Source organism: Perognathus longimembris, chromosome 20, assembly GCF_023159225.1.
Source record: "Perognathus longimembris pacificus isolate PPM17 chromosome 20, ASM2315922v1, whole genome shotgun sequence".
Lineage (NCBI taxonomy): Eukaryota > Metazoa > Chordata > Mammalia > Rodentia > Heteromyidae > Perognathus > Perognathus longimembris.
In genome coordinates this window covers 24231986-24248451 of record NC_063180.1, presented here as the reverse complement: position 1 = coordinate 24248451, position 16466 = coordinate 24231986, and the positions used below count along the sequence as shown (strand labels likewise).

General features: G+C 51.8%; 1 protein-coding gene across 1 annotated transcript; it reads left to right on the top strand.

Moving 5' to 3' along the window:
- Positions 1–8303: 8303 nt before the first annotated feature.
- Has1 (hyaluronan synthase 1) lies at positions 8304–16130 on the top strand. The gene is made up of 5 exons (XM_048368972.1): positions 8304–8309; positions 10766–11470; positions 12344–12569; positions 12860–12992; positions 15131–16130. Exons 1-5 carry the CDS (start codon positions 8304–8306, stop codon positions 15804–15806), a joined length of 1746 nt encoding a protein of 581 aa, XP_048224929.1. The 3' UTR covers positions 15807–16130.
- The last annotated feature ends 336 nt before the right edge of the window (positions 16131–16466 follow it).

Below are 16466 nucleotides of genomic sequence, written 5' to 3'. Positions count from 1 at the left end.
TCTCCAGGAGGGAAGGGGCTGCAGAGCCATCTGTTGTTTTTTTTGCCAGTCCTGGGCCTTGGGCTCAGGGGCTGAGCACTGTCCCTGGCTTCTTTTTGCTCAAGGCTAGCACTCTGCCACTTGAGCCACAGCGCCACTTCTGGCCTTTTTGTATATATGTGGTACTGAGGAATCGAACCCAAGGCTTCATGTATATGAGGCAAGCACTCTTGCCACTAGGCCATATTCCCAGCCCCCTGCGGAACCACCTGACTCCTTTCCTTTTTCTCCTCAGAGCCTTCACCACTTGTAGGAAGCTTTCTCTGTGCTGGGCCCCCCAGGCGAGGTGCATGCAAATACTCCCATTGCATGCTTGCCTGCCATTGGGTGTTTTATTTTCCACTACTCTTCTCTCCCACTACCACCCAGGCTGTTGGGAAATCAGGATGAACCCCAGTTCCTGTTAGCCAAGAGGCCCCCAAGTCTATCTACCCCACCTCACCACACCACATTCCGTCTCTCAGCTCTGTTGGGAAATCCCTGAAGCTTGAGAATTGCTCTCCTCCAGGCCACAGGAAACCCCCAGGGCAGAAACCACAGTAGGAAGTGGTTCCATCAGAAAGCAGATTCCGAAAAGAAAGGTGGAGTTCATTTCACTTAGCATCATCTTATGTGTTCATAAGGGCATAGATATTGGGCTATTGTGATTTTCTGCTATGACTTGCCTAAACATGTTCTAATTATTCCCTATAAGGGAAACCAGAGTCCATGTTTCTTTGGATCTGGCTCACTTCACTTAGTGTAATTGTTTCTGTCTTCCCATTTCCTTACAAATGGAGCAGTGTCATTCTTTCTGATAGAGGCATAGAATTCCATTGTGTATACGTACCACATTTTCCTGATCCACTAGTCTACTGAGGGGCATCTGGGTTGGTTCCATATTTTAGCAATAACTAATTGTGCTGTGATGAACATTGTTGTGCTGATGGTTTTAGTGTGGTCTTGGTTGTAATCTTTTGGGTAGACGCCCAAAAGTGGGGCTGCTGAGTTGGAGGGGAGCTCTGTGTTTAACCTTCTGAGAAAATCCATACCACTTTCCAGAGAGGAGAAACTGTATCCTTTTTTTCTCTCATATTCTCTTCCTGTGGTTTTACCCCCACTATCACTGTATCTCATCTGAGTATCCTAGATACTGTATATACATGTATTAGAACTGGGGGAAGGGAAAAAGAATACCAAGAGAGGCAAAGGATAAAAAAGACAAAAAATAGCAAAAGCAATATTTACAAAAACATTTGGTGTAAACCAACTGTACAACTCATGGGGGGGAGAAGGGAAGGGGAGGGGGAGGGGGGAAATGAGGGAGAAGGTAACAAGTTGAACAAGAAACTCACTGCCTTACATATCAAACTGTAACTCCTCTGTACTTCACTTTGACAATAAAGGGAAAAAAAGAATGACTAAAAATAAATAAATTAATTAATTTAATTTAAAAAAAGAAAGCAGATTCCCTGGATGGGGAGCGGGAAGCTGAGGGGCTTCCATGATGAAGACAGGGTTTGTTACCCCATAGGAAGAAAGAGGTGCAAGGCAGAAGGAGGGGCATGGGTGTAATGCGCCAGGTGTAACAAGTTAGACTCACTGCTTGGTGAGGCTACCCGCCACCTAAATGAGTGCCCTCTGCACTGGACTTCATAGAGCAAGAGGAGAGAGAAGGGGGAGAAGAGAGAGAAGGAGAAGGGAAGGGAGGGAATGAGAACAGAAAAGGAGAGAAAAAGAGTGGGGGGACATACACATCTATGGGGCACAGGCCTGGTGGTGTTCTGAGATTACAGAGATAAATATGAATAGTTGGGGTGTTGAGAAGCTATGTCATTTGGAGGGAAATGGATGGACCTAGAAGTGATCTGTTTCGTGAGGGAAGCCAAGCTCAGAAAGACAGAGCGCATGTCTAGAGTCTCTCTCTCTCTCTCTCTCTCTCTCTCTCTCTCTCTCTCTCTCTCTCTCTCTCTCTCTCTCTCTGTCAGTCATGGGGCTTGAACTCTGGGGCCTGGGCACTGTCCCTGTGCTCTTCAGCTCAAGGCTAGTGCTTTACCACTTGAGCCAAAGTGCCATTTCAGTTTTCTGGTGGTTAATTGGTGATAAGAGTCTCACAGACTTCCCTTCCCAGGCTGACTTTGAACCACAATCCTCAGATCTCAGCCTCCTGAGTTACTAGGATTACAGGTGTGAGCCACCAATGCCTAGAAAATTTATTTCACCTATTTGATCTGTTTTGTGTTTGTTTGCCAGTCCTGAGGCTTGAACTCAGAGCTTGGATGTTGTCCCTGAGCTTCTTTTGCTCAAGGCTAGCACTCTACCACTTGAGCCACAGCATCACTTCTGGCTTTTTCTGTGTATGTGGTACTGAGGAATGGAACCCAGGGCTTCATGCATGCAAGGCAAGCACTCTACCGCTAAGCCACATTCCCAGCCCCATGTCTAGTCTCTTATGTGGAAGTTAGATCTAAAATACAACTGGACATGGTAAATTCTACAGGGCCCTCAGCTACAGAGAGAGAGAGAGAGAGAGAGAGAGAGAGAGAGAGAGAGAGAGAGAGAGAGAGAGATAGATGGGGGTAGAGGGAGGGAGGGAGGGAGGGAGGAAGGGAGGGAGAGAGAGAAAGAGAGAGAGGGAGAGAGGGAGAGAGATTGAAAGAGAGAGAGAGAGTATCAGACTAAAGGAGGAAAACCTTAGGGGAGGAAACTAGTAGTGGAGCTTCTCTGAACATTTAAAGTACTATTTATCAAAATGAATTCCAGGGGCTGGGAATATAGTCTAGTGGCAAGAGTGCTTGCCTCCTACACATGAAGCTCTCGGTTCGATTCCCCAGCACCACATATATGGAAAACGGCCAGAAGTGGCGCTGTGGCTCAAGTGGCAGAGTGCTAGCCTTGAGCAAAAAGAAGCCAGGGACAGTGCTCGGGCCCTGAGTCCGAGGCCCAGGACTGGCAAAATAATAATAATAATAAAAATAAAAAGAATTCCAGGAAATGAAAACACGGGGTTTTGTTGGTAGTGGTGCTTCTTTTTTAGGTTTGTTTTTTGGCCAGTCCTGGGGCTTGAACTCAGGGCCTGAGCACTGTCCCTGGCTTCTTTTTGCTCAAGGAGAGCATGCTACCACTTGAGCCACAGCGCCACTTCCAGCTTTTTCTATATATGTGGTGCTGAGGAATCGAACCCAGGGCTTCATGTATGTGAGGCGAGCACTTTACCACTAGGCCATATTCCCAGCCCTAGTGGTGCTTTGTTTTGCTTTGGGGTTGTTTTCTAAGGAGGTGGGGCAGGGTAAGAGGGGCACAGGAAGGACAGGAAGAGGAAGGGTGAACAAATGCAATCATGGGGTTCAGTAGACACTATATGGAAATCGAACTATGAAACTTGTGGGCAGGCACAAGGGGGAAACTGGGGGAGGGCGAAGGAAGGGGTGAGATGGCCCCCAAACAGAAATGTACTCATTTCCTACCTGTATAATGTCTTAATTAAAAACAATAAGATTATCTTTTTTTCTATAAAAGCAAGTTATGTCGTAACACTTAACAGTGAAATCAGTAATTCCAAAAAAACCCAAAAGTAATAAAATCTACAAACTCACCACTTCCTAAATTCCTGGCTACTGTCAATGAACAACAAAACTCCATCAGTTGCCTTCCTCATCTCCACTTCTGCCTTGCTCATGGACATAGAACAACAACAACAAAAAAATCCAAAGCCCCACGTCCATGCGGTGGGGACAGGACCCGCTCCCTGGGGTTAAATGATTACCATGTTCCTATCTGTGGTCTCCCTGTTGCCACCAGAATTAGACAGATTGAGGGGTGGAGGGGATGAGATTCATTTTTATTTACTTATTTTTGTGTGCCAATCCTGAGGCTTGAACTCAAGGCCTGGGCACTGTCTTTTTTTTTTTTTTTTTTTCTCAAGGCTGTTGCTCTACCACTTGATCTACATTCCACTTCTGGCTTTTTGGTAGTTAATGGAGGCTAAGAGTCGCATGGATTTTTCTGCCTGGGTTGACCTTGAACCTGGATCCTTAGCTCTCGGTCTCCTTAGTAGCTAGGATGACAGACATGAGCCAATGGCACCAGGCTTTCTTTAATTTTGTTGTTGTTGTTGTTGATTGTGGGTCTTGAACTCAGGGTCGGGGCACTATCTTTGAGCTCTTTTGCTCAAGGCTAGTTAGTGCTCTACCACTTTGAGCCACAGCACCACTTCTGATTTTCTAATGGTTTATTGGCGATAAGAGTCTCATGGGGACTTTCCTGCCCAGGCTGGCTTCAAATGGTGATCCTCAGATCTCAGCTTCCTGAGTAGCGAGGACGACAGGTATGAGCCACCAGTGCCGGGCTATTTTTTTATTATTAATTAGTTGTATGAGGAAATTTTACCTTTGCATGTCTATTTGTGCACATGAGGCATCTTGACCTCCTTGGCTGGCCCTCCCCTCCCAGGGGTGCCCTCTCCTCTCTGGGGTGCCCTCTGCAGGCAGAGGGTGATTACAGTCCTCTTCCCTGGCCTTAGGTTTCCTAGGATTCTTGGAGGCTCCAGGGTTTCCAGGAATCTGGGAATCTGGCAGGCCTAACTCTAACTCAGCCATTATCCCGAGGCTCCAGTGGGAGCCCATGGCCCCAGCGTCAGAGTTCCTGGAAGTTCTTTGGAATCTGAGACCTTTGCCAATCCTGGGTAGTCTTTGCCTAGGATCCTCTCCCCTTCCCCATCATCTCTGGGAACTCCTCTCCCTCTTCTCCAGATGGTGACTCACAGCTGTGGGGTGGGGACAGAGGGGGTCTCCAGGGGCTGGGCTCTCTCCTTCCTCCTTATCTACCCTCCTCCTTCTCCTCCTCCACCTCCTCCTCCTCCTTCCCCCTTTTCCTCCCTCCTCCTTTCTCCTTTCCCATCTACCTCCCTGGAGAAACCAAGAGACTGAGAACCTGACTGTCCACGAAGAATCCAGGCCAGGCCTCAAGGAGCAGCAGGGAGGAAGACTGAGACTACCAATTGACTTCAGTGAGCTGGGCACCAGTGGCTCAGGCTTGTCATCCCAGTGACTCAGGGGGCTGAGATTTTTTTGGGTCATAGTTCAAAGCCAGCCTGGATAGGAAAGTACTTAAGACTCTTTATCTCCAATAGGTCACCAAAAAGCCAGAAGTAGAGCTGGGACTTAAGCAGTAGAGTACCAGCCTTTGAGCAAATAAACTCAAGGGATAGCACCCAGGCTTTGAGTTCAAGCCCCAGGACTGGCACTGAATAAATAAATAACAATTGAAAAGTTCTGCAGAGTGGACCCTGTCCCTCAGCCCAATGGATCTTCATGGACTGGCTCACCATTTTCTTCCTTGCTCTACCATCCACCCTGCCCCTTACTAACAAGTCAACCTCAGTCACCTCCTCCTCCAGGAAGACACTCTGACTTAGCAGGGTTGGATCATTCCTGCCCTGGTATGGGGTCCTCTGTTTACACAGCTGCCTCCTCCATCAGATTGGGTTCTCCACAGGGCAGGGCCCTGCTGAGTCACCTCTGTGAGCCGGACATCGCCCAGCCAAGCTGGTGAGATCCTCCCACTGTAAATAAATGGGGTTCCCCTGCCACTCTGCATTCTGGCCTTCTCCCCCTCACCTCTGCCCTGTGTCCTGTGAGCCATGCGCTCAGGTCTTCTCCTGATGTCTGACACCTTAGGAAAGCCCCTGGGTACCCAGAGCCCAGACTCCAACCCACACTGCAGGGAGGGTTCTGGGGGCAACGGCTGGGAGAGGTGGTGCTTGGGGTCTCCATCAGGGTGGGAGCACCCAAGCTTTAGCCCTCCATCACTGGTTCTTATCTTTGCTGCTTCAGGCCCAGATCACCTATTGCTGCAAGGAATTCTGGGAGACCAGACTCAAGGTCTGTGGGGCCAGACTACTGGATGTAGAGCGAGGCCTGGGGCCTGAACTTCCGGTAGAGGAAAACACTGGGCCCTCAAGTCCCCTTCTCTCTTGCTTAGGCAGGCTCTGGTTTTAGAAACATCTGGTTTTATACAGCTGCTACGCCCAACGAGCAGGGCAGGGTCAGGGTCAAGCAGCCAAATGCCCAGCTTCTGGGTGGAGCCTGCTCTGTGCTCACCCATTAGCCTCCGTCTGAGGATCCATGGCCCAGACACAGCCGGACACCAGACGGCCCAGGCTCCAAGCCATGCCACAGTGTCAGGCTCAGCCTGGCCCATACTGGGGGTGGGTGATGCCTGAGAAAAACTTGGCTCCAGGGGGCTTTTTCCCTGATGGCCACACTCAGGCGATGGCTCTACCTGGCACTGCCTTCTGTTCATTCCCTGCCTGGCTGGGGAAACCCAGGGCGTGAGGACTTGGCTGTGTGAGGAAAGAACTCCAGAGTTGGCTGGAAGAGATGGAACAAGAATCCATGCAATACATAGCATGACTCACAGTCGGAGAAGTAGAGAACCAGAGGCGAGGATGTAGCTGCTAAGGGACTAGAAGCAGGTAGGCAGGCAGGCAGACACAGATAGATAGGCGGACAGATGGACAGAGGGACAGATGGGCAGATGGATGGGTGGAAGGATGGGTAGATACACTAGCTAGCTAGCTAGATAGATAGACAGACAGACAGACACACATACATAGAAAGAGATGAGGGGGAAACACACAGGAAAGATGAAAAACTCAGAGTATCATGCAATGAGAAAGTCAGTGGAAATGAGAACTGCAGAGACAGACACGAACCCAGAGAAGCAGAGAGGATGATGGGAGGACAGGAGAGGAGGGAAAGGAGGAGAGAGGAGGGGAAGGGAGAATTTCAGTGAACAGAATCTGGAGAGCCAGAGTCCCAGACATGAAGGAGGGCAAGCTGCCCAGAAAGCTGGGCATGATCATCACACCTCTTCACAATAAGAACGTGGAGAGAGCTAGGATTGTGGCTTAGCGGTGGAATGCTTGCCTAGCAGGCATGAAGCCCTGGGTTCAATTCCTCAGTACCACATAAACAGAAAAAGGCAGAGGTAACACCATGGCTCAGATGGTAGAGTGTTAGCCTTGAGCACAGAGAGGCTCAGGGACAGTGCCTAGGCCCTGAGTCCAAGACCCAGGACTGGCAAAAAATAAACCAAAGAACATGGAGAGCCATAGTCTCACATAAAAAAAAATTAAAGGAAAAATCTCCTGGAAAGAAGGCTGTGGAAGAGTGACATTTATCACTAGTCTTCTAGCCCTGAGAAACCAGGGACCCAGTGAAGTACCCAGATTTCGAGACCCCAAAGACAACCACCAGAGTCCAGAGTCAAAGCCAAACCTCAAGGGTCGTTTATTATGAGTTCGAACCCGGACCTCCGCGCACTTGTTGCCAGTGACACTAAGAGGCCCCGAGCACAATTTCAGCACAACTTTTATAGACGGGTACAGGGTAGTTTGGGAAGACCCCCGGTTACAAGTACACGATTGGTTGACATTTGCCCTAGTTTACCAGTTGTCTCAGGATTGGCCTAGGTCTCCCCGCCCAAGTATGGCGCCAGACGGCCTTAACCTTGGGGTACAGATCCAGGTGGGCCTCCAGGAGTGGTCACGTGGCCACATTCCTGGAGCCAGATGGTTCCTATCTCTTGTGCCCAGATCGGGGCCGGGGTCTGAGACCGGGCGCTTAGTCATGTCCAACCTTGAGTGGGCTCCGAGCACGGACGATTAATCACGTCCAGGTGCCAGATGGCCGTTATCTATAGTGCTCAGATTCGGGTATGTACAGAGTTCACAGAGAGGTGTGGGGGGCGTGTGGTTACAGAGTAGCTATAGGGAGACTGCTGGTATTTTTCCACTTCCCCATGGGTTAGCAAGCAAAGGTACAGAAGCAAAACAGCTGTTAGAGGCATAATGGTCATAATTTTATTCTCTACGCTCACGCTCTTCACCCAGATGCCCCAGACCCCTAGCTCTTTCTTACCCTGCCTCTGACTCCGTTTCCCCAATGTGTCAGGACACAGACAGCAATGGGCATTCCCTGCAAGTAACGGGCCAATACATGAATCAGTTCCAATTCTAGACCTCAACTCTGCACTCCAGACACTGGCACGTGTGTGTGTGTGTGTGTGTGTGTGTGTGTGTGTGTGTACACATCAGTCTGGCATTGGACAGACAGACATTTGCTTCTGGCAGCCGTGCCTCATAGCAAGCACAGTCAACACACACGCACACACACATATACACACACGTGTATGCGGTCTGTTGTGTCTGAGGCATGTTCCCAAGGGGACAACCCCAGACTCAGATTGTGGGGACAGGAGGGGTGGGGGTGGAGAGATGCAGTATGGCGGTAAGAGGTGAAGGAGAGAAGAGGAGAGGGGAGGAGAGGGGCAGGGGGAAAGAGAAGGAAAGAAAAGTGGGGAGAGAGATCAGGACAGAAAGAAATATAGGGATACAGAAACGGGGAGACAAATGTGGGGAGGAGGGGAAGGAGAAATAGGCAATTGGGGAGAAAGAAGGAAATACAGGGCTGGGGGAAGGGTGAGATGAAGGGACTCCTCAGTTCCAAGGGAGGAGGGAGAAAGGGGAAACAGAAGGGGCTGGGGTAGAGGGGAGGTTGGGAGAGGAGGCCCATCTGGGTGGGGGAAGGGGCCATGGCGGGAAGCGGGTGGAGTTGCTGGGCTGCCTGACCTCAGAGCCCCTGGCCCGACTTCGCCTGACGTCACCTCCCCGTCACCTCCCCGTCACCTCTCCTCCCCCCCGCCCCCCCCCCCCCCGCCTGCATGGGTCTTCAAATGACCCCGCCAGAGCCGCACGGGGCAGTGACTGCAGTCCAAGCTGAAGACAGGAGAGGGAGAGGATCCAGCCGGACCACAGCCATGAGACAGGTGTGTGCGCATGTGTGCGTGTCTGTGTGTGTTCATGTGTGTGTGTGTATAGGGAATGGTCCCCTACCTGGAGATCTTGTGTGTTAGAAATGCTGTGTGAGTGTGTGCTGTGGTTAAATCTGTGAAGTCTTGTGTGCACACATGGGAGGTTGCTCAGGTCCATGTTGTTGCATAGGTTTAGTTAGCTATGAGTCTGGGAAGCCCTGTGAGCCTCAGGAAAGGAGAAAGGCAAGATAACAAGAGAAAGAATAATGAGGGAGCCAGACAGAGTGAGAAAGAGCCGGCAACTTGTGTCTGTAGCACATAAATCTGACTTTCCATCTCATCTGTTCAACAAATGTAGGGTTGAACTAAATAAAATTGCCGAGATCCAGCTGCTCTTGGCCTGAGGGGAAAAAGGCAATTACATGTGACTCAGGTTCATCTTAATAGTTTAACTGTGTGTATGTGTGTCTGTCTGTCTGTCTGTCTCTCTGTCTATATGTGTTCACATCTATGAGCTGGTCCTGGGGCTTGAACTCAGGGCCTGGGCACTGTCCCTGAACTTTTGTGCTCAAGGTTAGTGTTCTATACCACTTGAGCCACAGCTCTACTTCTGGCTTTTTGGTGGTTCATTGGAGATAAGAGTGTCATGGACTTTCACGCCTGGGCTGACTTTGAACCTCCATCCTTGGATCTCAGCCTTCTGAGTAGCTAGGATTGCAGGTGAGCCAGTGGTGCCTGGCCTAACTATTTTTTCTTTTTTTTGGCCAGTCCTGGGCCTTGGACTCAGGGCCTGAGCACTGTCCCTGGCTTCTTCCCGCTCAAGGCTAGCACTCTGCCACTTGAGCCACAGCGCCACTTCTGGCCATTTTTTCCATATATGTGGTGCTGGGGAATCGAACCCAGGGCCTCATGTATATGAAGCAGGCACTCTTGTCACTAGGCCATATCCCCAGCCCCATGGCCTAACTATTTTTTCTGAAAGCTCTTGGTCTGTGCCTTGGCCTCAGAGCCCGTGTGTGTGTGTGTGTGTGTGTGTGTGTGTGTGTGTGTGTGTGTGTGAGAGAGAGAGAGAGAGAGAGAGAGAGAGATCCTTTCTGCTCCCAAAGGGTGGGTATTCCATGTATCTGAGGTTGGCCTGGACAGTGAAGATGTTCGTGGCAGGGGTATGTATGGCAGTGATGTGGGTGTCACAGGATTGCTGTGTTCTGTCTGAGACTTGGAGCCTGAGGTCACCTCACAGACCACAAGTGCTGTCAGTGTGTCCCTCGTCATGTATGCACATTTAAGTCTCTTGTTGCTGCTTGAATTTCAACCCTCCAATTCCCTCTCCTCCTGCACCACCTCCAGGAGCTAGAGCAGAGACTGGTGTGAGGCAAAAGGATAGAGAGATTCCAGAAGAAAAAAAAAAATAATTGTTACTAAGCAATTATAAGTTCTATCTCTAGCTAGGCATCATGACTTCCACCTGGAGTCCCAGCTGCTTGAGAAGCTAGGTAGGCCCAGGAACTCAGGGTCAGCCTGGACAAAATGGTTTGTTGTTGTTGGACTCTGTTAAACTGAGTGCCAGTGGCTCATGCCTATCGCCTAGCTACTTAATAAGCTGAGATCTGAGGATCATGGTTTGGAGCCAACCCAGGCAGGAAAATTCACGTAACTTTTATCTCCAAGGAACCACCAAAAAAAAAAAAAAAAAAGCTGGAAATAGGGCTGTGCTGTGGATCGAGTGGTAGAGTGCCAGCCATGAGCAGAAAAGCTCAGTGACAACACCCCAGGACCAGCACAGACACAAGCACATATGGTAGACACACACACACACACACACACACACACACACACGCCCAGAGGTCTTCCTGGAAGAGAATGACAGAGGAGGCAGGCAGAGGAGGCTGGCAGAGATGGCTCACCTTTCTTTCCTCTTTTCCACTTCCTGCAGGACTTGCCCAAGCCCACCGGGGCCGTGCGTCCCATCTCAGGTCTGGCCCGCCGGGTGCTGACTGTGGGCTTCGCCCTGCTCATCCTGGGCCTCATAACCTGGGCCTACGCAGCCGGCGTGCCTCTGGCCTCGGACCGCCACGGCCTCCTGGCTTTCGGCCTCTATGGCGCCTTCCTGTGCGCGCACCTGGTGGCGCAGAGCCTTTTTGCTTTCCTGGAGCACCGGCGCGTGAGGGTGCAGGCACGGCGGACTCCGGGCTGGCTAGGGGGGCCAGGCTGCCGGGTACCCAGCGTGGCGCTGACCATCTCGGCCTACCAGGAGGACCCTGCCTACCTGCGCCAGTGCCTGGCATCGGCGCGTGCCCTGCACTACCCACGCGCACAGCTGCGTGTGATCATGGTGGTGGACGGGAACCGGGCCGAGGACCTCTACATGCTGGACATGTTCCGCCAGACCTTCGCTGACGAGGACCCTGCCACTTTCGTGTGGGATGGCAACTACCACCAGCCCTGGGAACCTGCGGCCCCGCCAAGCCCCCCTGCTGGTGCCTACCGGGAGGTAGAGGCTGAGGACCCAGGGCGGCTGGCGGTGGAGGCCCTGGTGCGGACACACCGGTGTGTGTGCATTGCCCAGCGCTGGGGCGGCAAGCGCGAGGTCATGTACACAGCCTTCAAGGCACTGGGCGACTCTGTGGACTATGTGCAGGTGGGTGCTGGGGGACGGGGGGGGGGGTTAGGAGCGGGGCTGCGCCCACCTACAACCACGGCTCACTTCCATGGGGCAGGGCCCAGTCACCTGGAGCGGAGATTGCCCTGGGCTCATTCAGGCCTGGTGAACCTGTCCATCCTCGTTTGCCTATCCATCTGTTCCATGGAACAAAAGTTATTTCATTGGGTCGGGAACAGTGGCTCACACCTGTAATCCCAGCTGTACAGGAGACAAGGATTAGGAGGACCATGGTCCTGGATCATGGTGCAGATTGGGTGTATCCAGAGGCTTTTTAGAATAATGTCTTCAAGGTTCACCTGTGCCCTGGCGTGCCTTAGAAACGGTTTCTTGCTGAGCACCAGTGGCTCACATCTGTCATTGTAGCTACTCAAGACCCTGAGATCTGAGTATCTTGGTTTGAAGCCAGCCCAGGAAGAAAAGTCCGTGAGAGTCTTAGTTAAGCACCAAAACCAAGCTGGAAGTGAAGCTTAGGTTCAATGGTTGAGTGCCAGCCTTGAGCACAAAAGCTCAGGGACAGCACCCAGGCTTTGAGTTGAAGGAAGGAAGGAAGGAAGGAAGGAAGGAAGGAAGGAAGGAAGGAAGGAAGGAAGGAAGGAAGGAAGGAAGGAAGGGAGGGAGGGAAGGAAGGAAACCCTACCTGAAAAACAGACAGTGTAGCGGATTGGCCTGGCAAGCTGGAAACCTTGCGTTCCAACCTCAGGAAAAGAAACGCGCCCTGTGGCCACATACCTACCTTCTGAGACCTGCTGGCCTGGGCCTGGCCTGATTCTGCCTCCTCCCCTGTGCCCATCTTCCCAGCATCCGCTAGCTGAGGTGGGCCTGCACTGATTTTGGCCCCTCCTGCTGCAGGTGTGCGACTCAGACACCAGACTGGACCCCATGGCCCTGCTAGAGCTGGTGCGGGTGCTGGAGGAAGACCCCCGAGTGGGGGCCGTCGGGGGGGACGTGCGCATCCTCAACCCTCTGGACTCCTGGGTCAGCTTCCTGAGCAGCCTGCGGTACTGGGTGGCCTTCAACGTGGAGCGGGCATGCCAGAGCTACTTCCACTGCGTGTCCTGCATCAGTGGGCCCCTGGGTGAGCGTGGGGTAGGAACGGGGTGGGGGGGGAGGTGGAGGGTGCTTGGGTAGACAGCAGGGAGACTGGAGCTGAGGCTGGAGAAGGCTGGGGAAGGGCCTGGGGTGGGAATGGTGGCAGGCGTGGCCCGATTGCAGGCCCCAAGGAAGGGAGAGGAGTTGAGGTCCAGCCCACCACTAGAGCTGGGGGCCTGGGGGTCAGAAACGGACAGGCAGGGATCCAGGACAGGGACGGGTTGGGGACACCATGGGGGACAGCAAAGGCTGAACCTAGGCCCCCTGTCCACCTAGGCCTGTATAGGAACAGTCTTCTGCAGCAGTTCCTGGAGGCGTGGTATAACCAGAAGTTCCTGGGCACCCACTGCACCTTTGGGGACGACCGGCACCTAACCAACCGCATGCTCAGCATGGGCTATGCCACCAAGTAAGCTGGGGGGTGGGGACCGGTGGGTGAGGCCAATGAGTACCTGTGTGTGTGTGTGTGTTTGTGTGTGTGTACATGAGTGCGTGCACACTGGGACTCCCTAGGAACCCTCTAGACCGAAGTCAATTTCCCACGATGGGATCTACCAAGTAAGATCCAGGAGGGGAGAGGAAGATACTATAGGAGCTGAAGGGGACATCTAGCCTGTAAGGAATGAAGTATTAGTAGAGAATGGACAATACCCTAAGGGGCAAGGATGATATTTGCATTGAGTCACACAACCCATAAATGAGCCATTCATGGAGATTGTTCAGACGAACCACATGACCCCTCAGATCTAAGTGGAGCAAAGGGAGGAGCTTAAACTCTAGAAAATGTTGTTTTTTGGTTGGTGGTGGTGCTTTAACTCGGGGGCCTATGCACTGTCACTATAGTGATTAATTGGAGATAAGAGTCTCACAAATTTTCCTGCCCAGGCTGGCTTTGAACCTCGATCCTCAGATCTCAGACGCCTGAGTAACTAGGATAATAGGGAGTAAGCCACCAGCACCCAGCCAATAAATGCTGCAAGAAAGGAAAGATTGATCTTAACCAGCCTTGGGATGTTATGAGCTAGGTCAAGTGAAGTTCAGGGCAGAGGGATTTCCTCAACAAAGCCAGACCTGGTGGGAGATCTGGAGAGACTTTGGGATATAGCAGCAGAGAATTAGTACTCTGTCAAAATCATTCACTCAACAAATATTCAACACCTGGTGGGATGGTGCCTGTGTGTAATCCCAGCTACTCAGGAGTTGGACACTTGAAGTCAGCCCCCCCACCCCAATCTGAAACCCTATCTGGAAAACAAACTAGAAGCAAGGAACCAGAGCATGGCTCAAGTGGTAGAGCGTTTGCTGAACAAGGACCCTGAGTTCAGTCCTCAATACCAACATAAAAAAAAGGGGGTTTACAATTGGTACAATGTGTTGAGCACTGGGAACACAGCAGTAGATAAGAACAGAGATCTATGCCCACAGTATTGGAGGAAGACAAGGCCAATAGAGCGCCCATGAGCAGTATGCTAATGTTATACACTGGGGAGATAGAGCCTGGAAGGGGGAAGCTCCAACATAAGGAATGGTTCTGGGATTGATTAGTGATGTCTGCCAGTCACAGGAAGGGACTCAGCCACTCCCTAGACAGTTTCTCACACAGGGTCTGCTGCCTGGTGGTAACTGGGCCTAGAGTTGCCCCTCACTGTTGGGCCAACCAACAGCAAGCAGTAAGCAGTGGTATTAGTAATATATGAGTAATCGTGTCAGGAACCGTATGCTATTACTGACGTCAGTGGTTAATGGTGTTTAGTCATGGTGTGATGAACCAGCCTTCAGAACCTGGCTTTTAATCCTCATGCAGTCCTGACATCCTGCTCAGGAATTCAGATGCTTTATCAACCTATTTTTATATGAGAAAATGGATGTCCAGAGAGGTTAAAAAAACAAACCTTGTTCCAGGGCAGGGGGAGGGATGGGGAACTCAAGTGGTACAGTGCCTGCATAGCAATAGCAAGTCAAAGGCCCCGAGTTCAAACCCCAGTACAGTTAAAAAAAAAAAAAAGTAAAGCAACTGTAATCCCAGCTATTTAGGGGCAAAGATCAGGAAGATGGGCAATTGGAGGCCAAATGGGAAAAAAGATAGAAAGTCCCCGGCTCAAGCCAGGCATGGCATAGTCCTGCAGTCCCATGAGCCTACAAAGCTAGCATAGGCTGGAGAATTGGCCGGCCCTTGTGTGCGCATGAAACCCTATCTAAAGGAAGGAGCTGGAGGAAGCTGGGCTCTGGTGGCTCACACTGTAATGCTTACTCCTGGGAGCTGAGGTCTGAGGATCAGGATTCAAAGCTAGCCTAGGTAGGAAAGTCCCTGAGACTGTAATTTCCAAGAAAAAGCCAGAAGTAGAGCTGTAGCTCAAGCGGTAGAGTGCCAGTTTTGAGTGGTAAAAGCTCAGAGACAGCACCCAGGCCCTGGGCTCAAGCCTCAGGACTGGCACACACAAAATAAAATTGTAAAAGGGGGAGGAGGCTGAAGGCTGGCATCTTAGTGATAGAAGGCAGCTGCTGGCCTGTGGGTTGAGATCTGCCTTTCCTCTCGGCCCCATGCAGGTACACAGCTCGCTCCCGCTGTTACTCAGAGACGCCGTCATCCTTCCTGCGCTGGCTCAGCCAGCAGACGCGCTGGTCCAAGTCCTACTTCCGAGAGTGGCTGTACAACGCACTGTGGTGGCACCGGCACCACGCGTGGATGACCTACGAGGCGGTGGTCTCTGGCCTCTTCCCCTTCTTTGTGGCTGCCACGGTGCTGAGGCTGTTCTATGCGGGGCGCCCATGGGCACTGCTGTGGGTGCTGTTGTGTGTACAGGGGGTGGCCCTGGCCAAGGCCGCCTTCGCCGCCTGGCTGCGTGGCTGTCTGCGCATGGTGCTCCTGTCCCTCTATGCGCCCCTCTACATGTGCGGCCTGCTGCCCGCCAAGTTCCTGGCACTGGTCACCATGAACCAGAGTGGCTGGGGCACCTCGGGCCGGAGGAAGCTGGCAGCTAACTATGTACCTTTGGTACCACTGGCCCTCTGGGCTTTACTGCTGCTGGGAGGCCTGCTCCGCAGTGTGATCCAGGAGGCCCAGGCCGACTGGAGTGGCCCTGCGCGGGCAGCAGAGGCTCTGCACCTGGCCACCGGGGCCGGGGCCTATGTGGGCTACTGGGTGGTCATGCTGACCCTATACTGGGTGTGTGTGAGGAGACTGTGTCGGCGGCGGTCAGGTGGCTACCAAGTTCAGGTATGAGGCACCACGCCAAGGTCTTCAGCCCAGAACCATTTGTGAGGGAACTCTCTGGGCCTCAGTTTACCTCCTCTGTGAAGAGAGGGGACCTGGACTGCAGTGGGGCTAGGACTTGTGGATTTCTGGGGAGGGGTATTTATTATTCAGGGTGTGGGGATTTAGGATGGGGAAAAAGGGCCCCCATTTTCTCCCTGTTCTCATTTCATCTCTGTTTGTACTGTGATTAGGAAGTAATAAAGAATTTTATTTATTTTCTTCGGAGTGCCATCTCTAGTTTTTGAGAATGTAGGAGACTGCATGAAGGTGGGGCAGGGGGCCTCTGGACTTAGTCTATAATGACCCACCTCTTTTCTCAACAAGATCCTTTCTTCCTACCCTCTCCCTCCTTCCCTGGCTGAGTACTGGGGTTTGAACTTGGAGCCTTGGATTTCTAAGCAGATGGTCTACCATGTGAGCCACATCGCCAGACCTTATCACTTTTAGCTATTTTTTTCAGGTAGTGTTTTGAAGTTTTTGTCAGGGTCATTCTCATCCTCCTACCCACGCCTCCTCAGTCTTTTTGTTGAGATAGTCTCAGCAACTTCTCTTTCCCAGGCTGGCTTTGAACTGACACTTTCCTTTTGTCCACCTCCTGAGGAACAGAGCTTACAGGTTTGAGCCATC

Excerpts from the sequence above, each read along its gene's own strand:
- Has1 (XM_048368972.1), top strand. Across the intron at positions 12,570-12,859 it reads CTGCATCAGTGGGCCCCTGG|GCCTGTATAGGAACAGTCTT; the intron begins GTGAGCGTGGGG and ends CTGTCCACCTAG. Across the intron at positions 12,993-15,130 it reads AGCATGGGCTATGCCACCAA|GTACACAGCTCGCTCCCGCT; the intron begins GTAAGCTGGGGG and ends GGCCCCATGCAG.